General features: G+C 40.3%; 1 protein-coding gene across 7 annotated transcripts in view; it reads right to left on the minus strand.

Moving 5' to 3' along the window:
• The window catches only part of CAP2 (cyclase associated actin cytoskeleton regulatory protein 2), a 65,051-nt gene extending 41,545 nt beyond the window's left edge, over positions 1-23,506 (minus strand). For 6 of the 7 annotated variants that reach the window (XM_078393487.1, XM_078393486.1, XM_072998641.2 and 3 more), the window contains exons 1-3: positions 23,168-23,506; positions 15,645-15,766; positions 12,494-12,594 (exon numbers count right to left, since the gene is read on the minus strand). In XM_078393487.1, coding sequence (XP_078249613.1) covers positions 12,494-12,594; positions 15,645-15,765 — 222 coding nt within the window. In that variant the 5' untranslated portion in view covers position 15,766; positions 23,168-23,506. Of the gene's footprint in view, positions 1-12,493; positions 12,595-15,644; positions 15,767-22,968; positions 22,989-23,167 lie in introns of those variants that run through there. The other variant, XM_078393485.1, reaches the window with a different exon arrangement.
• Positions 23,507-24,672: the final 1,166 nt, after the last annotated feature.

Raw genomic sequence — 24,672 nt, forward strand, 5'->3', positions numbered from 1 at the left:
CTGGCAAGGATAAGATGTTGATTTGAGAGTACGTCTAGAAACTAGGATCACTCCACAGGTGTTTCCAACCTATACCCACAGACAGTATGTCTCTTTTTGATATGTCATAGATCCTATTTCATACAGGTAAGGTTTCCACAAGGGGTACAAGGAAGCATCCAAGGCCAGAACTTCCTCTCCAGAAGTGGACCTCTCAACCCTTGGAGAAAGAGATCCAATAAATTCTAGAGCCCTGAAACAGTTTCCAGCCTGCACAGGATTGCAACCTAATTCGTTTATACCTGTACTGATAGTCCAGAGTTAAAACAATCCAATCCAATATGGGCAATTGGAGGTAAGTACGTAAGATGTTTTGGTATATGCGGTGAGTTTTCACAGGGATAGGGATTGAATAGGGATTGGAATCCAGTTCTTCTGTGTCCTAGTCTGACACGCGATTGACTGCACTGGCTCTCTATTCAATATCTGTCTACTCAAATATAAATCCACCAAGTACAATGGGATTTATTCCCAGATAATTATTAATAGGACTGCAAATTTAAAAATTCTAAACACTTTTCTTTACATAGCATAATGCTTTCTTGTGAGCGCTCTCAGATACTACTATCCCAGCTAGTCAGGTATGAATGCGTATCCCAGGCAACAGGAGCATTCGGAAACCAAATATGACCCTCCTTGCAACTGTGTGAGTGAACAAGGCAGCAGCTGCAAATCTAACACACAGGGCACATGGCGTGTAAGACACATAGAAGAAAAGCATTCATTGTCTGACTTAACAATGTAAAACACAGATGTTGTAAGCAGTACCAATTCACTAGGGCCACCAATACTTCTGTTTTATCATGTTGTTGTTACATGCAGTCAAGCTGCCTTTTTAATTTTTAATTTTTATTATTTTTATTTAACAACGATCATACATAAAAGCAACTCTAAAGAAAAGCAACCTATACAACTCAATGTGCTCCCCCACCCACTGGGACCAATGGAGATACTCTGTTTCCTCCCCTTAATGGTGTCCCCTTCCCCTTCCAGAAATATATGGAACTCTTGCGGAGGTACACAACCCTTCCCCTTTGTTAATACAGAATCAATAAATGCTCCTTGTATATATCTAAATATATTCTTATTCATCATTCCTTTTCTTGATTTAATATTACATGCAAATTTATCATTAAGAACTATATTCCACACTTCTTTCTACTATTCATTTAATTGGAGATTGCACTTAACTTTCCAGTTCTTGGGTATTATTGATTTAACCACAGTTACTAGATTTGTGATCAATTCTTTCATTGTCCAGTTCCACCGCTCTCTCTCCTATATCAATAAAAGTGGTATTTTAGGACATATTCTTCCATTTAACTTTAATATTTCACTTATTTCTTTAAAAAAAACCTTCAAAATTTCAATATATATTCACATTCCCATCACGTATCGAGGTAAGTTCCTATTTCGTGACCACATCTCCAACATATCTTAGAATATTTTTATCTATACAGTTCCATTTCACTGGTGTTAACTGCAATCTCAAAACCAAATTGTAAAAATTTCTTTTATTCTTACAGACATACATTTAAAAATTTTATTCCATATATTTGTCCACTTCTCAATACTTATTTCTTTTCCCTTGAAACTTGAAACCTTTGAAACCTTTTGTTGATCCTCTACTTCTATTAATATTTTATAAATTTTACTGATCACCCCTTCCATTCTTTTACTTCCATTTTCTTTTTCCTTCTGTAGCACCATATCTTCAAATTTTGTAAGCTCCATACATTTACTATTCTTTTACACTCATTGATCTAGAACCCACTTGTTTGTCTTTCTGACAGTCCAGGATATCAGAAAAGCTCTCCTTCATCACCACATTTAGAACACGTCAGTTTTTTTCCTGACAGCCTTCTTCACTGTCCAGCTTTCACACCTATACATATTGATTGGAAATACTGTGAAACCTGGAAGCAGGAGGAAGGATTTGGGTGGTGAGATGGGTTGCGATCCCAAAGAGGCACAAATTGGTGAAGGGACCTCGCAAAATTGAGAAGTTTGACACAAATGCAGAATTGGTGGCGCAGTGGTACTATTGCACATTAAGTCAAGAAAAACTAATCAGGCCTATAGTGGCTTCTGAGCTTGGCAGGTTATATAACAAAGATGCAATCATTGAATTTTTGCTCGATAAATCTTCCGATAAAGTCCTTGTGGAGGCTGCATCCCACATCAAGAGTATTAAGAATGTCATTGAATTGAATCTCACAGACAATCGAGCTTGGACTGGTGACAAGGGGAACACAAAAGGGGACAAATATGATAACATCCAGAGTGCCCGCTTTATTTGCCCCATTTGGAAATGAACTGAAGGCATCAGTTTTGCTTTCTTCTGAACTGTGGATGTGTATTCTCTGAATGTGCTCTCAAAGAAATTAAAACTGAAGTTGTCACAAGGGACACCCAAGACGGTCATAGTGGAGAGTTCAGACTAAATGCGATCCACCTGGACCGGGTAGGTGGGGCTCATTAGCCTTGGAAGGCAGCCCATCTAGGAGAAGGAAAACTCCAATTTCAAACCTCCACTGCCTTGTGGCTATATCCACTGATGGAAAAGGCTTCAGGAGTAAACTTCGAGGCAAAATCCGGAGCTGGAGTCCTGGAGGCAGTTCGTGTTGTTCTGGCAACTCCTGCGACATTGCAGGAACCAGTTGTATTAGCTACTGCCTCTCCATTGGACTATTTCAGCCACGTGGAGACGGGGTATTTGCTGCTTGGGTAACACCCTATCCTCCGTATTATTCTACCCAGGCTTCGTGCTCTGGAGAGGACACTCATACAGAGCGCATTATCATGGTCTTTCGAGACTGAAGGATGCCTAAGAAGACGACAGTGGATAATTGTGGCCTTTGTCTCCAGTGACACATCCTTACACTTTGTGGTCTTTTCCAGTTCATTCTCTGCCCTTTTGCTGAGTCTCAGTCTTCTTCTGCTTTCAGACTGCAGTCTCTATTTGGAATTATGACTGAAACAAGGCATATAAAATTTCTAACCATTTCAATTTCCTTATTATCAACATTAAAGTTGTGCAGGACTTCTATAGTCATGATTTCTCTCTTCTTCATGTTCAACCCTGCTTTGACACTTTCTTCTTGCACTTTTGCCAAAATGTCATTTCAAGTCATTGCTGCTTTCTGCTAGAAAGATGTTGTCATCTACATCAGTGATTCCCCAACCTTGGGCCTCCAGATGTTCTTGGACTACACCTCCCAGAAGCCTTCATCACCAGCTCTGCTGGCCAGGATTCCTGGGAGTTGAAGTCCAAGAACATCTGGAGGCCCAAGGTTGAGGACCACTGATCTACATATCGTAAATTATTGATGTTTCTTCCACCTGTTTTCACTCCGCTTTCATCTGAATTTAGTCTGGCTTTCTATATACTGTATGTTCTGTGTACAGATTGGGCAGATAAGGGGAAAACAGACAAGGGGATTGTCTGACACCTTTACCTGAAGAAAACCATTCTCCATATTCTATCCTAACAGTACTGTAGCTCCTTTTCCATAATACAAATCATGCATCAGGACAATCAAATGCTGAGACACACCAATTTCTTTCAGAACAACTCAGTTTCTCATGATCCACATAGTCAAAGATTTTGCTATAGTCTATAAACTGATAGATCACTATCCCAGATCTGGGCTTCTTGAAAAGTCTTTGATGCATAGAGAAAAAAGATGACAGAAGAAGTTAAAGATGGCTCTCTGAAAAGAGAACATAGGATGAGAAAGAGTCAGGATGATGTTGAACAACGACAACAGACATGGAAAACATCGTCCACAAGAGAGAGGGCTGGCCTTTAAAAAAAGTTTCAGAAAGGATTTATAAGTAGCGGGCCACCATGAAGTTGGTAGTCATGACAAAATAGTTTTATTATTCTCCGTGTGCCTCATTATCTTGCTTGATGTTCATTGCTAAAAGCTTCTTCCCAAAAATCTGAGTTTGCTTGCATCTGCATATTTTTACTCATTTTTTTTCAGAAGCTTGTTCTTTCAATGTGAACCTGCTTCCTGTTTTCTTGCAACCAAACCACCTGTAGCTTTGCCAGATGCACCTTCCAGTTTTGTTCTATTTTGTTTTAATAAAGATTTTAGTTAGACCACTTGGTCTAGAGACTGTTTCAAAGAGAATCTCAGGTTGCTGAAATCTCGCCAGCATTGCCAAAATCTGATCTGGTATGCCTATGAGAATGTACAGAGATCTTATTGTATGTTTTTACTATGATTCTGGGGGTGGGGGCAGCACTACTGAGATAAAGTGGTTATTCCTGTTCTAGAGCTTGAGTGCAGAGTAAGTTCAAGATCTAGAATGTTTTTCAAGGGTTTTCCCACCATAAAGGGAGAAGTACTAGTTCCTGACTATTCCACTAGGTAATGACTCAGAGAAGAGCGATCCTGTCACAGCAAACCTTGAGCATCATTTTGCCTGCATTGGAGACTAAAGCAATGGTCTTATAGTTGCTGCATTCCTTGGCATCTTTCTTGGAAACTGGAATACATATTTAATGTTGTTATGGGCCATTATTTTTCTTTGGATTTTGGCAGTTTCAGTCTTAAGATTTTTCTTAGGATTTGGGCATTCAGTATCTGCTGCTTTAAATAGTTGTCAGTATTCCATCTACTACATGTGATTAATTTCTTCCTAAAGCAGCTTTTACTTCACTTTCTAGAATTCCTGGGTTTTTTGGTCATAGGAGTCCTCTTCAAAGAAGTCTGTCATCCTTTGATCTCTTCTGTATAGGTCTTCAGTTTATTGTTCTCTTTATTTTCTCCTGATCAGATGGTGCTGTTTCATGATACAGATTAACAAAGGAAGCTCTTAGGAAAAAGTTTACAAGGAGAAGTTCAAACTTAGAAGGATACCAAGAAACTATTTTATATACAAGTATTAGTAAAAGGTAATTAGCATTCATTTTCTTTTATTAAAATATCTGACTAATAAATGACACATGTAATACTGTTTCCAGTGCCAAATATTAGCAAACATACACTGGTATATTTTTATATGTACTATTATTTGTTTATAATATATAAAACATGTCCAATATCCATATAATGCTAAATAGTTTCCTTGTGTCTGACATAGACCAGGCAGACTTGTGTTTAAATCTTTAGTCAGAGCTTCCTGAAAAAAAAAAACTTAACCAATCACCGTGCTTAACCTACGTCACTAGCTTGCTGCTAGAGTAGAAAAGGCAGGGATCCCTATGCCTTGCTTTGGCAATGTGAAGGAAGAGCAGAATATAAGATGTTTTAACAATATAATAATTAAATTACAGTACTTCCTTTTAACATATGCTGCTATCTAGCCCAATAATTCTTGATAAACTCAAAAGAGAATCTACCATTGTTGAAGGAGCTCATAAGTGGTTCCATGAAAACTGTATAATTGTGTGTTCTGTGTGGGTTCATAATATATGTTGAAATTTCCAGGATCACAACTATGATATCACGTCCTCATCTGAAATGCATACTTTCCCCAATTATCATAAAGAAAGCCTTTTCATTATTCACAAATAGAAACTAGGGGTGGTGAGAAATCATACTCCCTCTGTGACTACTCAATTATAAATCCATTCTGTGCAGAAAGAGTGAAAAGTACTTATGATTCCCATTATAGTTCTCAATGAACAATTACACCTTGAGAGAAACCCTTTATTTCCACTACAGTACTTAGCAAATTTGCTGACATTCTGCCTTTTCCCCACAAACTGTAAGTCACTGAATTCTGCTTTATATTCTCTACATCACTGAGCAATGGAGGCTAAAGGAAACAGGGAAGAGCCACCACTCCCTTCTTCCATCAGCTGGAGTTGAATGTACAAATTAAGGCTGAAGTCATTCCTAGACAGTGTTGCAGAGTTTTGAATGTTGGTTACATTCCTCTAGCTGCACAGCAGAAGTGCAGAGAGTCACAGATCAGAATTATTTTCAAGACCTCCAGATTAGTCCACCCCCTTTTCTTCCCCTCAACTGGCACTTACAGTCTCAATAACCCTTTCAGAGACATTAGAGGGAGAAAGATTAAAATGTATTTTCTTTACATGTCATTCTGAATAAATCAAATAGCAAATTGAACAAGCATGTCTGACTGCTTTCAGCAAAGACTTTCAACAGACTCTTGAGAGGGAAAGAGACTCTTAGCAGAGAGGCATGGTTTTCTTTGAATTCAAAAACAGGGAAGGGACAGTTTGTTAATACTGGACAGATTGACAGTCACCTGCCAGCCACACCCACTAGAGGCAGCATGTGAAACTGCAGTAACTCCTGAACTTTTCAGTGGTAAGGCTTGTTCCAGATTTAGTTATAACTAGAGCAGACCCACTAAAATCAGCAAAATCACAATAGTCAACAAGCTGATAGAGTTTTAAAGTTTTCTATACAACATCTGTTTTCATTCCACAGTAATGAATTAAAACATTTTTAAGAGTGGCAAAAGTATAAATCAAAGTTTGAGATTCATACAATGGACATGGCAACAAATCCTAACTCCTTCTAACAGTAGATTCAAGTGGCTGAATACCAACTGCACTAAAACAAAAACAGTGAGATGAAAAAGGCCACTGATGTTCAGCATACTCAGGTGAATCCCATGATACACTGTTTCAAAAAAAAAAAAAGGTGAGAACCCCATGCACAAATCGCCAAGACAAATGAAGTTTTGACAACCAGCACAAACCACAGAATATTTGATTGTTAGTCTGGAGAAAACTGAGAAATGGGAGAAACAATTTGAACCAGAGACGGAACATTCCTTTCAGGAAATGAGGAAAACATTACATTTTGTTCAGGTCTCACTTTTGTTTCATAATTCTCACACGTCTACCAAATGCATCTGGATATGATGGATTATCTAAATCCTTTCCCAAGGTTGTGCAGAACTGTGGGTTTGGAATTACCAACCGTAACTCTTCTTCTCACCTAAATCTAAGAAAGTTGTTCTCATCTGATATCTGGAGTACATAGTCAGTAGATGCAGATGAAAGTGAAGCTCAGCCCAAATGACAGAGGTGCTCCTGGTCAGTTGAAAGGTAAATAAGGGAAAAGGAATTCAACCTGTTCTATGTGGACTTTAAAGTTGCAGGTTCCATTCATGTGTACTCCTGGACTGAACCTTTAACCTGAACACCAATTTCATCAATAATCAGAAATGTGTTTGCAAAGGCAAAGACAGTGTATTAGCCGCATCCATTCTTTTATACCTCTGATCTGGCCATGGTAATAAAAGACTTAATTAGATCTGATCTGGATTACTACATGCAACTTGTTGTGTGAGGAACACGTTTTGAAAACTGTTTGGAAATTTCGTTGACCAGGGCCAATTCCTAGGATCATGCCACTCTCTTGTTACACTGGCAACCAATCTGTTTCCAGGTACAATTCAAAGAGCTGGTTGTGATTGATAAAGACTTTGCAGGCCAGTCGATTGTCGTCGCCGCCATTTAGTCGTGTCTGACTCTTTGTGACCCCATGGACCAGAGCACGCCAGGCCCTCCTGTCTTCCACTGCCTCCTGTAGTTGTGTCAAATTCATGTTGGTTGCTTTGCAGACACTGTCCAGCCATCTCATCCTCTGTCGTCCCCTTCTCCTCTTGCCGTCACACTTTCCTAACATCAAGGTCTTTTCCAAGGAGTCTTCTCTTCTCATGAGATGGCCAAAGTACAGTCGATTTTAAATACAGTCAATTCTGTCAGACTCATTTTTGTTAAATAAATCATGACATGGTCTAATATGTCATACTGTATGTTGTTGTTCCTCCGAGGCTGTATTTAAATAATTTTCAGACCTGCTAAGGACCAGATGATTTTTATTAAGTTCTGATACCTAAAACCATAGAATTCAAAGAGGATGTATTTTCTTTTTCACATGACTGTAAATCAAGGACTGTCAATCTTTTCTTATAAGAACTGCACAAAGCAGCTGGCAAGCACAATTCCTCCACATTCATGAAATGTACAGAAACTATTTGGAAAAAAGGAAGGCATCTATACAACTGATTGGTTCAAAATTGGGAAAGGAGTATGACAACGCTGTACAGTATATTGTCTACCGGCTTATTTAATTTATATGCAAAATACATCACGCAAAAGGCTGGACTGGAGGAATCCCAAACCGGAATTAAGATTGCCGGAAGAAATATCAGCAACCTCTGATATGCAGATGATACCACTCTGATGGCAGAAAGTGAGGAGGAATTAAGGAACCTTGTAATGAGGGTAAAAGAGGAAAGTGCAAAAAAAAACAACAACGGTCTGAAGCTCAACATAAAAAATACTAAGATCATGGCCACTGGTCCCATAACCTGCTGGCAGATAGAAAGGGAAGAAATGGAGGCAGTGACAGATTTTACTTTCGTGGGCTCCATGATCATTGCAGATGGTGACAGCAGCCACAGAATTAAAAGACGCCTGTTTCTTGGGAGTAAAGCGATGACAAACCTCAACAGCATCTTAAAAAGCAGAGACATCACCTTGCCAGCTAAAGTATACATAGTCAAAGCTATGTTTTTTTCCTGTAGTGATGTACAGAAGTGAGAGCTGGACCATAAAGAAAGCTGACCGCCACAGAATTGATGCTTTTGAATTGTGGTGCTGGTGGAGGCTCTTGAGAGTCCCCTGGAGTGCAAGGAGAACAAACTTATCCATTCTAAAGGAAATCAACCCTGAGTGCTCACCGGAAGGACAGATCCTGAAGCTGAGGCTCCAATACTTTGGCCGTCTCATGAGAAGGGAAGACTCCCTAGAAAAGCCCCTGATGTTAGGAAAGTGTGAAGGCAGGAGGAGAAGGGGACGACAGAGGATGAGATGGTTGGACAGTGTCATCAAAGCGACCAACATGAATTTGACCCAACTCCGGAAGGCAGTGGAAGACAGGAGGGCCTGGCATGATCTGGTCCCTGAGGTCATGAAGAATCAGATGTGACAAAATGACTAAACAACAAATGGGGGCTTCCCCCCCCCGCTGTACAATGTGGCAACATGTCATCATCTCAAAACATAAGGGTATTTGCATCCGCACTTTTCAAACCCCATGGCATTGGTAGTTGCTCACAGCAGCTTACTGACTGAAGAACAATGAAGAAATGCATCGCTTGGACCTTACTGTACATTAGATTATGCTGCAGATTCCTCAGGTGGATTGCACTCCAATTTGCATAACATTCTGAGAGGAGCAGATAGCAGAGCTCACCAAGGAAGCTAAACTCAATTAATCTCCCCAGCTTCCATCCCTATCTTAGACTACAAGGGTCTATTCTAGCGATAGCTATATTTCTTATTTCGATGGTAGACTGAAGTTGGCAGCCACAGAGACTGGCGAAACGTTAGGAAGAAAAACCTTAAGAACATGGCCAAACAGCCCCGAAAACCCACAATAACCATCGTTTCCTGGAAGGTTTCTCTCTGAGAATGAGAAGGTGCAAGATTCACATCTCCTGAAGCATAGTGCTCCTACAACATACTGTAAGAAAGTTCGTCCTTTCCCTCAGGCGGCCCCTCCATTTCGGCGGGAAACAATAAAGGTTGAGTCTTGATAACTTTAACAGCAGAAACTTTATTTTCTCCAACTTCCTCCAGCACATTCTTAAACGGTTCTAACGGTTTCAAACTCAGCAACAAGCCTGAATCAACATTGTCCAAACTTTGATTAAAGTCCCAAGGGGTCAACGGCGTTGGACCCCATAAGGTCCCTTGAACTCCGGATGAGGGGGAGGGAGGCTCCTCATCGCACAAACTGTCCCACAACATTTGTGCCTAATCCACCCCCTTTCGTCAAGACCCTTGTCAAACGAAGCTGTCATCCACTCACGCTCGCATTGTAGCTCGATCTCTCTCAGCACAATTACATTCCACTCTTTCACGGCAATACGCGGAGAAGTCTCTTTAGAGGTCGGAGGATCGGGCAAAAGGCCGCCCACTTTAAGATGGGGGAAATCTCTAATAAGCCCCTGGGTACGGACCTTCTCAAAAGCCCTTCGTCTTTCCTCCTGCTTCCTTCTTTCGTATGCCTCTACCACTGTACTGAACCACACCACCACCTCCTTATCCTTATATTCCTCCTCAACTGTCACCTCTGACTCCTCCCACTCCCCTTCAGCTAAGCATACCCCCAACTTCCCCTCCCCCTCCCTTGCTGTCAACTCCTTTCCCTTTTCTTCTCCACTTTCACCGCTAGTCGGTCCTTCTCTCCATCACTGTTTTTCACTTTCACTTCTGCAGACAGCACACTTCTATCCTCTACACCTTCATACATACTTTAATGCATTTTAATTGCTCTTTCTTGATTCACAATTACTTGCATGAAAACAAAATTGGCTGTGTTCAGGGAAGCCAACAGAATTCCATGGATTCACAAAATACAATATGTATACACTGAACCCCAACTCTATCCCTCAATACAGTGGAATTCTATTGGAATCAGAAAATGATCTAAAACAAATCCAACCTTGTTTTTACAATAATGAATAATGTTAATAAACAATATATGGTGCTACCACGATTAACGGAATCTGGCTACAAGCAGAATCAGAGCGCAGAAGCAAACCCATCAGCAGCCAGGAACTAAGGATGAGCACAGCAAAAAACTTTGTTTTTGTTTTGCTTTGGGCTCTTTGTAGGGGTATATCTTTTAGTTTTGTGTATTTCATCTACCTGACTTTTTGTTTAGCATGAAACAAATCTCCAAAACCACCAAAATATACACCTTTAACAGAATAAACACAAGAAGTAGATGAACCAAACAACAATTTTAAAAAATTAAACAGAAAAAGTACCAACTCTCTCACTCACACACAAAGAAATAAGAAAAATGAAAAACACACAGAGAGACAGAGAGGTCACTCTCTCAAAAAACAAGAAAAGCAAGCAAGCAAATAAATAGAAAAAATACAGGTAAAGCCCCCTCCAAACCAAAATGACTGGACTACCACTCTATGCCTTCCTCTTTTTTGTGTTCTTTGAGTCCAGGTCAGCAGGTGACGGGCAGCAAAAATAATTTTTGAACAAGAAATCACCAAAGAGCCAAAAGAAAGAAAGAAAGAAAGAAAGAAAGAAAGAAAGAAAGAAAGAAAGAAAGAAAGAAAGAAAGAAAGAAAGAAAGAAAGAAAGAAAGAAAGAAAGAAAGAAAGAAAGAAAGAAAGAAAGAAATCCAAAAAACAATCCCAAGGAAGCAAATTAAAAATGAAAGAATCTAAGACAGAGTGGTGCACAGGCAGGCTGGAAGCAGCCAAGAGATCACACAATGAGTGAAACAAAGAAAGCAAGAAATAACACTCTGTCAGGGTTCCAACCAATTCAGGCCCTTTTATAATTGCAAAATTCCTGCTCCCTACAAACGTTTTGATTGGCTGCTGACAGCAACTCTTGGAATGCTATTGGATGACAAAAAATTCCCAGTGATTTGACAGACAAGGAGTGAAAGAAAGGGTAAAGAGGGAAATGCAAAACTCCTGAAACTTTTCTCTTTCTCTCTTGTTGACTCAGCAAATCCATGTTTAAGAGGCTTTCCTTTGGTAATCAATGAAAGAGCATGAAAATGAAAGTAAGAAACTCTTTTATGTTTTTGAAATTGGTTTTAACATGAAAATCCCATCCCTACTAAAATCCTCAGATGTTCAGAAAATTATCAGGAAATTTACATAGTAAGGCTTAGAGAAATGTATGTGTTTTGGGGCAGTAGAAGCACTGTGAAAAGAACATCGTTCAAGTTACTGAACAAGCTTCTGCAGGCCATGAGTTTACATCACAATACAATTCAGCCTTGGACAGAGGGACCTCTTCAACATTACACCACCACAGCAATTTGATTTCCAGTCCCCTGGAATGAGTCCTAAATGGATTAGGCTCATAATTCAATTTAGAGGAGACTCCAGGTTACATGTGAAACCTGAGGTTTACCAAATAAATATTATATAGATTAAGATCAAGTGAATAAAATATGGCTCTCAGTACAATTTTCTAAATAGCACAAAGTCAGTGTTGTAAAGTAGCAGAAGCTTTTACAGATGATTTCATAAGAAAAAATGTGATCTATGAGCAATCTGTGTTTGACCTCCACAATCAAGGTTCCTCCAGCCTGCAGAGTTTTATTGCATCTTTGCCACAACATCAGAATTCTGAATATGGCATTCTGAAAGAAAACCTCACTGGGGACTGCTCTGTACAGTACTAGGTTTTAAGATAATAAACAATGACAACTGGATCCTGCTTTAATTTTCAATATCTATTACACATTCATCTATCTGATTTAACTGAGCAACAAGGAAGAGGCATTCAAGCTACACTCCTGACTTTACATATGCAAAAGCCCCACAGATGTTCTTGTTTTTATTACCATTCTAAAAAATGTACTAACACAGGACAAAGGTCACAATACTACTGCCCTGCAGTACAACATCCTCTAAAATCATAATAATACAAGTAAGAAGCAAAATACGGAGAAATACATACATGTGTCTTCACATCACCATCAAGGTTCTTGCTATACCTTAGGAACTCAGCAACAGTCCCATTCATGAGTCTATCAAAGGCTTTAACGTAAGGTGCTACATCTGTGGGAAAGAAAAATGTCACTAGTACTGGATGGCAAAGTTCATACATTCTAAATGCCTGACATGATTTAATTTTTAAATTGTAATATAAATAGTAGGCATTTATAAAACAATAAACAAAACAAAAAACACCACAGAAACCCATATGACAGATCTATTCCATACTCACTTACATACTGTTATAGAACCGCTGTGTGGCATCTCTATTTGCACATGGTAGCTATCTGCCAGAGAAATACTACAGATATTTCTTATTTCGAACATAATGTAAGGCTTTCATGTTATTCATTCCAGAAGAGCTCAATTAACTGGAAGTAGAAAAATGTATCTCCTTAAGCCCTTTGGTCCCTCATTTGGAACCCATGTAACATATATGATACACCTTTTGTATTTTCCCCTCCTGTGTTATTGGTGACCGAGATAAATTGGGTCCCCCTGTTCCTCATTCATTGCTTCTTTTATAACTAGTTAGTAACAAGGAGTGATTTTAGCTAGTTGCAGAAATGTACAAACTTCAGCAACTTCACTGCATACACTACCCACACAATACACATCTTGCAAAGATGTGACAAGAAGCAGCTTGAATTTAAGACCAAGTTGTTTATTTCTAAAATAAAAAAGAACCTTTAATTTGAGCTTGCTTATCTCAAAGAACTACCATTTTTTGTGTGTTACAGTCTGTCTCAGAACCACTACACTTTTGTGCAACACTAATACACTGGCATTTGATGACAGTAAACCATAAAAGCCTAGGCAAACACCCGGCATCATAATGCAAAAGTCTGTGATGGATGTTCTGGTAGGTCATATTAGAGGTTCTCTATTTAGCTCTTTTAAAACTTGAATCTATAACTCTTTTAGATGAAGGAAGAGGAATACTGTTTTAATACATGATGGCAAGAACTACATATTTACAAACAACCAGCAGTAGGCTTTTTACTGTGGGCTATCTCTAAACAAAAGTGAAACCACTTAAAACATACATCCTGTTTTAATGTGATTCCTCACATTCAAGTAGAACATGTAGTTCTAGCCACCTAACAGCTGGTGCTGAGATTTCAGCTCACCCAACGTGTCGTGAAAACACAGCAGCTGGTGCTGCCTTCGTCTGAGCAAGAACAATGCCAGCTGGCCAGTGCTGAGATAGCCGGGAAGTCTCCCTGTACTGGTCAACCAGGGATGCTGTTCTTGCCCAGGGGATGAGTTCCATCTGCTCCATTTTTGCTGCATGTCAAGCAGGCAAGGGCTCTGCTGCCCTTCCTCCTCCATAAGATCTGCTTGTCCATCAGGTGGTTGGGTGGTGACAGCAACAGCTGAGGAGTCTGTTGGTTGCAGCAGCAGCAGCAGCAGAGGTGGCTCCTTAGCCATCAAAAACAGTGAAACCACCACTACCACTGTACTCCCCAGCAGCCACCATCCTGCTGCCCATCGGACAAGTGAGCTGTGCAGAGGAGGAATGGCTCTCTTTTGCCCAACTGACTGTAAAGGAAGCCCTACTGCAGTTTAAAATAGTGTGCATATGGTGCAATTTTAAAACACAGTAGGGCTTGCATCATGTGAAGTGGCAAAAGTCACTTCTCATTTCAGCTGATTTTTTACTAGGCACATAGCTGTGGCTGAAGTTGTCTTGCAGAAATGGAAGGAACTATACTGAAGCTAGCAGATGGCTAGCATTCTGAGAAGGAATAGGGCCACAGTAATGAAGAAACAGTAAGTCTGCCTGCTTTTATTTCATTCTTTTCTCCACACCTTTAAGCCTAAAGAATGTCTGGGCTTTCATCCATCTGACAAATGTATATCCCTGCCTAGGATCTTCTTCCACAGTCATATCTATAGGGATTTTTATAGTGGAGAGCAAAGAAATTTCTTTAATTTTAGAAGTATGCTTCATATTGCACTCAAATGGCAGCTTATCAATTCTACTTCCCACTTTCAATTAACTCGCTTGATGTATGACCACATGCTTTATATAAAAAATGTGCTGTGGTTTGACGATCAAATTCAGTTCTAACTCTAGTAACAGAACGAAGATGATACGATAGATATTCCACAAAACATTTTAGAAAATATGAGATAAAACAAATAGGATAATTCAGTGGTCAAGGCTCATCCCAGCTATTCAAAATGACCAAAGGCATGGTCACAGAAAACAATGATTTGAAGCCATTCTAACTTTTACTCAAAGATAATCATTCATTCTTCTTGGGCCTCTGTTAAAAGATTTAAAGATTTTCGTCATCACTGATGCTCTGTTTATATTCAGTTTTTATTATCTCCTTTCTACTATCTTTAAACAAATCCTGCCATTTCTTTTCCCCCATCATTTTGTCCTTCTTGCACTTTTTTTGACAAGTCCTGTACTTTTTGAAAAGGAATATAGAAAGTAAAGTAGTTCAAAATCATTGTAATGAAGCAAGTAAAAAAGAAAGAAAGAAATGTCAAACTGCTAGGGAACCTGACTTATATTTTCATAAAATGTTATATACAATGACTCTGCATAAGAAATCTCAAGAAGGCTAAAAATATATATCTGCCATTTATGTTGCTGATTACTTCTGAAGAATTTATATTTTTGCGCACTTCTGTATAACAGAAATGTCTAGCATATATTCATCACACTGTAATAACAGTAATAAACGTTTGTACTGAAAGATCAGCAGAAATATTGACAATGGTCAGAATCCTATTGGTTAATTATATCAGTTAAAATGTATTATGTAAACTGTTGTAGCAAAATGCTGCTAGTTATGGAGTTGCAGCTTGTATCCCTTGTCACATTCCAAATCACATAACTGGTGCACCATGAGAAATATAAGCAATGAGTAGTTAACTAGTAGCAGTTTGTTACTGCAATTTATGCCACTGTACTTATGCTGCCATAACTAACTGACAGGGTTCTGGCCAATACATCTAATACACTAATGAAAATCGAATCTCGACTCCATTATATTATGGTTAGGATGAAAGTAATCACTGGGCATTCTTTTTATTTATTATTTATATGCTGCCTTTTTCCCCATAGGAGACCTTCTGACAAGACAGATGTCTACCTCCATTGACTCCATTGACTGTTCCACATTCCATTCCAGCAACCTTGTGTGATTCTGATATTAAAGATTCAAGCCTGATTACAGCATTTTCCAACCTCGCTATCAAAGACATCTCTGCCATTCTGGAAAAAAGAAGAAAAGAAAAGGCATCAATACTAGTATGTGCTTCCTTTCAAGCCTGGAAACTATTCAGGATACCATTGAACTATATTAACAAAATCTCTCCTCCTTCAACTTTAAGGCTATTCCATGCAGTGGAATATTGTCAAACAATATGATCAAGGTTATCTTCTATTATTTATGCCACAATATCTTTTTTCAAACCATTAACATTGGATATCAATAAACGTGTGAATTCTCTTAGAAGTATAAACATGTTAGCAAATCAAATACCCCATCTTGGATAGGTTCCAAAACTCCTCTACAAAAGTTTCACAGGTTAAGCAAAACACTGCTTTTAAGTGTGAATCCCTAAGCACTAATATGCAAGTACAATTAGACATCCGTAAGCTTATTAAACTTTCATCTGTAAACTGGTATAGAAACAGCTAATGACTGAGGCTGCAGTCCTAAATTCACTTGTAGGGAATTAATTTCATTCAGTGCAACAGGATCTATTTTTATGAGCAAATAGGTGTAGGATTGCACTACGTGATACCACACACGTAGTGCAAATAGCAGCAAACCTAAATAAAATTTACATTAAAATAACTATAGTTTAATGTCTCTTTTATTTAGGTCTGCAGCTACTTGTACATGCAGATGTACATTATGTTGAGTCCAGGAAAAGTGTTGATTCTCTCTCTCTCTCTCTCCCTCTCTCTTTTGCTTTTGTTTGTTTTCCTTTGTGGGGAGAATTAAAGCCTGGGGGAAAGTAAAACATGCAGTATTTACTTTCTTTTTCAACTTCAGTTTGCTTTACTAGCTTAGCTTTTATTTACCTGGATGGAACATTTTAGTCCCGCAAAGTCACGTTGTGTTACAAAATTCAACACAATTACAAGATAAGAATTTCACAGCATTGTCCCATGAGAAGTTATGAACAATGTCCCCAAGTTTGAGCCATAAATATTTCTCTAGTTCAGACAAAAAAGGGGTAGGACAAAACTAGCCGCATCATACAATTACTTTTTGCCACTAGGGAGCCTTTCTGTCACAGCCAATGTAACATATTGCCCAAAACTCAGTTTGTCATGAGGTAATGTACAGTTATGCTGCCATAATTTTGTCAGCCATTATTCCTAGGTGCAGCAGGTTCTGCAATTCGATTGTGCAATCAGTTATGCAGTTCCTGTCACAATCAATTGTGCCCTGCACCAGCAGAAGTGCTTCATGGATAGCACTGCTGCATGGACTCTGTTGTAGGCTATAATGCCGAGTTATGCCTCCATAGCTGCACAAGATTTTAGCCATCAGGATAAAAAATGTCCCATGCTGTTTTTTCAGTGAACCGTTAAATCAAAAGGCAAACTGGTTACCAGTTGCTGGGGGAAGGGACAACACTGGAATTCTCCATGGGTTCAGGGCATTTAAGAAATCATTCAATGCAAAGGTTGTTTTTTATTTTACTTTAAAAGTCTCTCCCAATGGGGGCTAAGTACATGAAATAGCATTTGAACCTGATTGGATACTAAATGAATAAAAATATTTCTGCCACCCATGGAGAGCACTGGGATCCTGCAGAGGTTCGTCCCTGTCCCACACCCAGGAGAAGGGAGGCTGAGAACCATCCTTTGCCTCATGTCTTTTGCTACTCCAGACTGTTCTCTTGCCTACCATGGCAATTTTTCAGGAGGGAGGCACAGGGTATTGCATGGTGGATGGGGCATCACCTATCAAACCCACTATGTAGAATGGAAACAGTCATCATTATATATAACTCTAAAGCTGGGGCTGCAAGCTGGGGAACCCAAAAAGTGACTATATCCTTGTCAATTTTATCTTAAAAGGGGACAAATGAAAGGTACCGTATTTTTCCGTGTATAGGATGCCCCCATGTATAAGGGGCCCCCCACTTTTCTAATCCAAAATTAAGAAATCTAAGTGGGGATTAGCAAGTGTAGGGCAAAAGGGATCAAAGCGCTGCAGGATCTCTTTGATCCCTGCTTTCCCCTCCAGTTGTTTCTGTCTCTCCTTAGCTTGCTTCCCTTTATAAGATGACCCTCAATTTTTAGTCTAAAGCTTTTAGACAAAAGTATAGTCTTATAAACTTGAAGTTAAACTGTAATAAATAAAAGAAAGGCTGTACCAAAACTGTATGGAAACCACAGCAATGAATAAAGATACCGATTAACTCATCATTTTAGCCGAAAGAACACTCAGAAAACAAACATCTTTGTAGTATAACAGTGACCATTGAATTGTGCAGTTATATTTAATATACTGTATTTAATATTTTATAACAGCACTGAAACCTTTAATTATACAGGATTAAAATAGAAAATCATAAGGTGAACAAAATAAGCTATTTTGAACCCATATTCAGATATAACTTCATCTGCAAAAATACATTCCAAATTTAATCAGAATCAACCTTATTGTCCATTTACACTAGCCAGTGAGCTTTGATGCATCAGATTTCAAAGATCAGAACACGCCTATCCCTCTCCAGGATGTCAGTGGAGGTTAGGATGCAGCAGAAGTGCCCCTCCCATAATAATGAGGAACTCTGCTAGTAATGTAAGTGGCAGCATATCCACCTCACCTATGACAGCCTTATAATTCTGAATTGTATTATAACTTTCTCGGATCACTAAAACGTACATACAAGGTGAGTTTTCAAGTGCTCCCGGATTCTTCTTCAAGTATTTGTTCTGTGCTGTCAAATGAAACTAGCTACCCTAGTAGGATTTTCAAGGTAAATGAGATATTTCAGGAGTGGGTTCACCAGTTACACCCCACCTCAAGCTCCAGTGAGTTTCCATGGCCACGGAGGGACACAAACCCAGTTTTAGTCCATTTGTTCTATCCAATACACCACACTGGGTAGGTTTCTGATATAAGTGCTATAAAATACACAGACTCAATCTTAGTCCATGGGAAGTCTTCAGATATAGATTATTATAACATATGCATCACAAAATACTGGTCAAGAGAGAATAAGATAGGAGAATCTCATTTGAAAACAACAGCCAGAACACTAACAGATTAGAAAATAAAATCAGGGTTAACCAAGAAGGATGGGGAGCTTTGTCTAGCATCATGCTGGCATGTACAATGTCACTATGCTCTAGAAGCTAGCAGTGAGTTCATAAACAAGAGAGAATAATGGAAGTTCAAGGGAGATACAGTGGATGGGTCTGTTAAGGCAACTAGAACCTAATTAAATCCCAATTCAGTGTGTGTATTCTAGGCTCTCATGATTTCTACAAGATTTCTACAGATTTATTGAAACAGTCATTTCATACTTGGGGCCAATTCACAAGCAAGGAAGAGAAAGCACATGTTGGCTTTCATTTTTCAGTGTGAAAAAAGCTCTTTAATTTTTGGCTAATCCTGCTGGGTCTTTTAGGACAAACAGCCACTGAATGGAAAAGCCACCTCCAGTATGTATATGCATGCAGCACAAACACACTGTGCAGAAACAGGTGGTTTGCAAGTAATGGTCCCTCTGCTTTAGAGTACCAAACAGTGGTAAAATCATTCACATGGAAGTGACAAAAAAGAAAAGAAAGAAAAAGGAGGTATTTATATTTTCACCTTTCAGTGGAACACCCTCTGATACTGTACCAAGTACTGTAGTTTCAGCCTTTGTAAAAATGACTTACAAGTTACCAAGGCAACGTGGCAACGTGGATTTCAATTCTATCCCTAAATCTTTCATGGTGCTTTTGTACATATGCTCTCTCTCTCTCTCTCTGTGTGTGTGTGTGTGGGTGGGTGGGTGTGCGCGCGCAACCAATAAAGTATATTATTTTAAGTATCTCCCACCAATGGTCATGCAGAATGTAGAATACCCCTTTTGCTGTACACTAGAACTGGCCCTTTCATGTACGGTAATTAAATATTCTTAAGTGCGTGCAATCCAGTCAAATGATTGTGTGTGTGTATGTTCTGTGCTGTCAAGTCAGAACCAACTTATAGAGACCCTAATAGGGCTTTCAAGGTAAATGAGCTATTTAATGAGTGGTTTTACCAGTTCCACACCCCCAGGGAGTTTCAATGGCTGAAGGGGGAATCAAACCGTGGTCTTCAGAATCCTGGTCCATCACTCTCTCCACTATACCACACTGGGAATGCTCATGATAAATAATAGAATAAATAAGCAAATAATCTATAAAAATGTGTGCCTTGCCAACGCCCATGAACAGAAGCAGATTTAAATCAAAGAAAAGAAAGAGATCTTGCTTGCTTGAGCCAGATCTTTCTTTTCTGCTCCATTCATAGGCCAATATCGTACTGAGTTTCAGCTGAGCAGAAAATCTCACCAATCTAAACACAGACAGGATCATGCTGCTTCCACAGCAGTTGTGGGAATGCATATGATAATCTTCATGAAGAAAAGTTAATTGTGCAATGGGCAACTCACAAGATCTTACATTACTATGTCAGTGGACTTTCTGCTTGGAAAAACCTCAACAGCAGCCATTCATAAGGACTACATGACCTCTCCAATTCAGAAGGCTGATCATCACTATGGGACAAAAATGTTTCTCCCCCATGCTGCACCCCTCCCAGCTACCAAGTCTGTCTCACTGTCAAAGTGGTGACCGATAGCAGTGGAGGATAATGCATTGGAGGACCCTGATGGGAAAAGAATATTCCAATAAGCACTAAAAGAAGTCATTATGTTTGCTAGCTCTGCCAGTTTGCTAAAGCCATAGCACCTCAGCCCCATATGCATACAGAATTAGGCCACCCCCACTATTCATACCTATGACAACACAATAGCACAAACACCTTCAGTGCATAATAGAGTTTTGTATCCTTTACTGCAAATGCTTGATTTGATCATCTGACCTGATGATCTGACAATTGTCCAGCTGTCTTCCTATATACTATACATGTAACAATGTTTGCTCCCTATTGTATATTCTTTCACAGAAACTAGAACCACTGTCTATGGTAGATGCCCAATGCAATGCATTAGTTCTCACGCAGTAGTGAATAATGCACAACCCCTTTTCATTTTTATTTAATTAAGAGAACATATTTTATTTATGCACCAGCACTGATGGCACACCCCTTACTTCTCAGAAGGAAGATATGACTGAATGACAGAAGTACTATCACAACTGTGGGTATTTGTTTACAGATACAGAAACTTATATTTTTAGTTGTATTTATTTCTATAGAATACAACAACACTGTGAATTTTGGGGTTGTCTAAAATGTCTCATGATTTTTAGTATATTTATTCCTGGGTTCTATTGTTAAACCTCCATTACAAAGTTTCAAAGTGAAGTGGAGAAAATAAATTTCTTTCACTAAGTAAAAAAAAAATCTGTTGTTTTTCCAAAGTCAGTGTCAAGGTGTCACATATAAAAAGAATACCGTTTTATATGGAATTGAAACAAACCAGTTCTCTAAAAAAACATGAATGACTGGCTTTGAGTCTTCCGTGCTGAGAGGGAAAGTGGGACAATACTCCAGTAAATAAATAATTACAATTTCATAGAAAAAGTACTTGCCTCATATGGGGGCCCAAAACTGCTTCTGTTTTAATTTGTGTTATTTGAAAAAGCAGTTTAGTTGCATTGGGTAACAAATGTGTGGATTTTTTTTTTACTCTCTCTAATTCATATCATGCTTATAGGAATCATCTCACCAATTCTTTCTCAGAAGCTGAGTCTAACTTTCTCGCCTGCTGCCCACGCTTTCTGCAAATGCAATAGTTGGTGCAATTAACGGATCATAAAATGACATTAGAATCATCCTTTATTTGCATTATTTCAGGGAGAAGGGACACTTTTATCCTTTAAAATATCCTTTAGTTCAAAATATAATACTGATACAATGTATTGGGATGTTTTTTCTTTTAGGCCATACAGCATCTAAGCCAATTTTATTTGTGGCATACTATGGATACCTCAGTGATTTAGATACTGTATCTGGCTACCAAGCCAGGGATTGGGGGTTCAATTCCCCACTGCGCCTCTCAGAAGAGCCAGGCTGTCATCTTGGGCACAGTGCACAGTCCCAGGATGCCCACAGAAGAACAAGGGAATGATAAGCCATTTCTGTAAACCATTACCTGGAAAACTCTGAAAAGTGTCACCATAGGTCAGAATTGATTTGATGACACATGATAGTGATGATTATAAAAGAATTACTTAGTCTTAAAGGTTCCACAAGGCCCCTTCTTGTTTTAGACTGTAAATCTGTCCATCTTTATTTGGAACTAAGAAGTCCCCCTGAATACAATGGGCTGGTCCCAACAGACACACATAGGATTGTTTTCAAGTGTGCCACTTATTTTAACCCTTCCGGTTTCATTTCATTTCATAATATATCGGTGAACCCTCAACAAAAAAGGGGAACTAAGCACTGTTCATTGTCTAGACATCACTTATCAAACATCTAAGTGCCTGATTTAAAAATGTGAGGATGATGATCTAGGTGTTCTGCCTACCTCCAAGGCTTTTGTCATCCTGCCTCAAACGTGTGTGTGTGTGTGTGTGTGTGTGTGTGTGTGTGTGTGTGTGTGTGTGTGTGTAAAAGACCACAGTGACATCGGGAATGATGACAGAATACGCACGTGTCTTCCCCTCGCTGTGGGCAGCCATTCTCGCGGGGGGGGGGGAGCGGGTGGCAAAGTGAATTTTTTCACCCACAGGTGACTTTCGGAACTAGTGGGGTTGGCTAGGCTGCAACATCACAGCAAGTTAAAAAACAACACACACCTAGAAATCTAACAGAGTGAAAGAGCCATTCTTGCAGGCAGGGCTACCAGTGTCACCCTTTCCAAAACCCGGTGGAGCTGCGGCGTTTTGCCCTGAGGATCTACAACAACCCAAGCCCTGACCCCACCCGCAACCTGTCCATAACTGTGGAGATGGAGGAAGGGGGGAGGCGGACTTCTCTCGTCCTTTCCAAAGAGTAATGGGGAGGTTAGGCCACTTGGAATTGCGGACCGGTTGTCCCACCCGGGCGGGAAAGGGAAGGCTAGCCGGGGCTGATGACCCATAATCGGCCTTCTCCCTGATGGAGAGAGAGATCCACCACCCCACCACTCCTGCGCCCGCAGTCACCTCGACAAAGGAGGGCGCGCAATCCCTGCCACCCGCAGAGGCCTCAGGCATCCTTTGGCCTTCGCCGCTTCCCTTGCACAGGGAAAAAGGGGGTGCTGCAGGCGCCCCGCCACCAGCGAGGCCGTTTCACCCACTTGCTGAGCGCCGCCGCCGCCGCCCGCCAAGCCTCTTCCCCGCGTTTCCTGCACGGTCAAAACGGTGCCCCGCTGCCCTGCCTCGCCCCCGTCCTCTCCTACGCATCCCTGCTGGGGAGGGGGCGACACCAAAGCGCCTCGCAGTTGGGGTCTGCTTCGCCCCTCCCCGCTGCGCCCCCCCCGCCCCCTCTTGAATTACCTGTTTTGATGAGCCGTGGGAAAGCTCGCTCTCCTCTTCTGCCTGCAAGGAAAATCCGTGGCCGCTCACTCGCCCTCCCTCGCTTCCCTTCCCCTCCCCCACTGCCCTCCTCCTCCTCCTCCTCCTGAGTGAGTGGAAAGTGGTTGTCACTCCCCAAAGCCAGGCAGGGAGAAAAAGATGCCGTCCAGGCAGTTTCCCGGAGCGCCAAATAAAGACAAGTCCGAACGAGGAGAGCGGCGCTGACAGAGATGGAACAAGGACGCACAAAAGGGGGGCGGAGTGTGGAAATGCGGAGAGGACCTGCCAACGGCGGCGGCATGGCGGCATGGGTGGGTGGCTGGGTGGGGAGAGGGCCGCGCTCGCCAGCACTCCCCTCGGGCTGACAGGAAAAAATGGGAAGTGGGGGCTTTAATGAACGACTTGGGAGCAAGGCCTCCCTCCCCACGAAAACCGATGCTGCCGTGACGGGTATGACTGAAGAAAATGAGCTATGAGGCACGAAAATTCCCGCTGAAATAAATCCATCAGCCTCATCTTTCAAGACTTTGCGTTTTGTTGGTTGCGTTTGGCATGAGAGGGAGCAGGTTGGGTGGATGGCTGGGCCGGCCTGTGAAAAAGATGAGGCAAACATTCCAGGTAATGAGTTATTACTAATTCTCCCTCTCCCTCTCCCTCCCTCCCTCTCTCTCTCTCTCTCTCTCTCACACACACACAAATAAAAGAGAGCCCTGTGGTCCAAGAGGTGATACCTTCATTAGACCACTTTTTAAAAAAGCAAACAATTTGCAAGCTTTCAGGGTTCAAACCCACTTCTTCAGGCGAAGCACCAATGCTACAGAAAAATTATTATAGATGAGCATCCCAAAAATTCATGGCAGAAGTCAGCCAGGTGTACTTACAAAGATGAGTTCAACTGCTGGCTGCAGACTACCTAGGGGTATGTGGGCACTTTTTCCTCACAGGCCTCTAGCCAAGCAGAAACCTTACATTTCACCTGGAAAGTACTAAAGTGTGTGTGTGTGTGGGGGGATATATGCAGATTGACTTAGTAGATTTTTTAAAAAATTGAAAACCTGATTGGAAAATTCCAGGCCAATATTGCCAGGGGTAAAGTTTCAAACCACCACCTCCCATTGATAGTTTGCAACCAGCGACTGATCTCATCTTAAGAATATTTTTGCCATGAATTTTTGGGACCCTCATCTATAATAATTTTTCCACAATTTTTCTGCTTAGCCTGAAGAAGTGGATTTGAACCCCCAAAGCTTGCAAATTGTTTTTAAAGTGGTCTAAAAACCCTTCCTACATTTGTAACTACATTATTACTTAGTGAAGACAGCATAAGTAGGAGAAAAGTTTTCCAGTGCTCATTCCAAACACCACCCATGGCTATGTAATATCCAGCCTGATGAAGACTTCTGTGAAAGCTAACTTTGGTTTGTGATATTTTAATTATAAAATAAAGATATAATCTACCCTTGTCTTCAGACTGTGTACATGGACTA

This window comes from Pogona vitticeps, chromosome 4 (assembly GCF_051106095.1).
Source record: "Pogona vitticeps strain Pit_001003342236 chromosome 4, PviZW2.1, whole genome shotgun sequence".
NCBI lineage: Eukaryota > Metazoa > Chordata > Lepidosauria > Squamata > Agamidae > Pogona > Pogona vitticeps.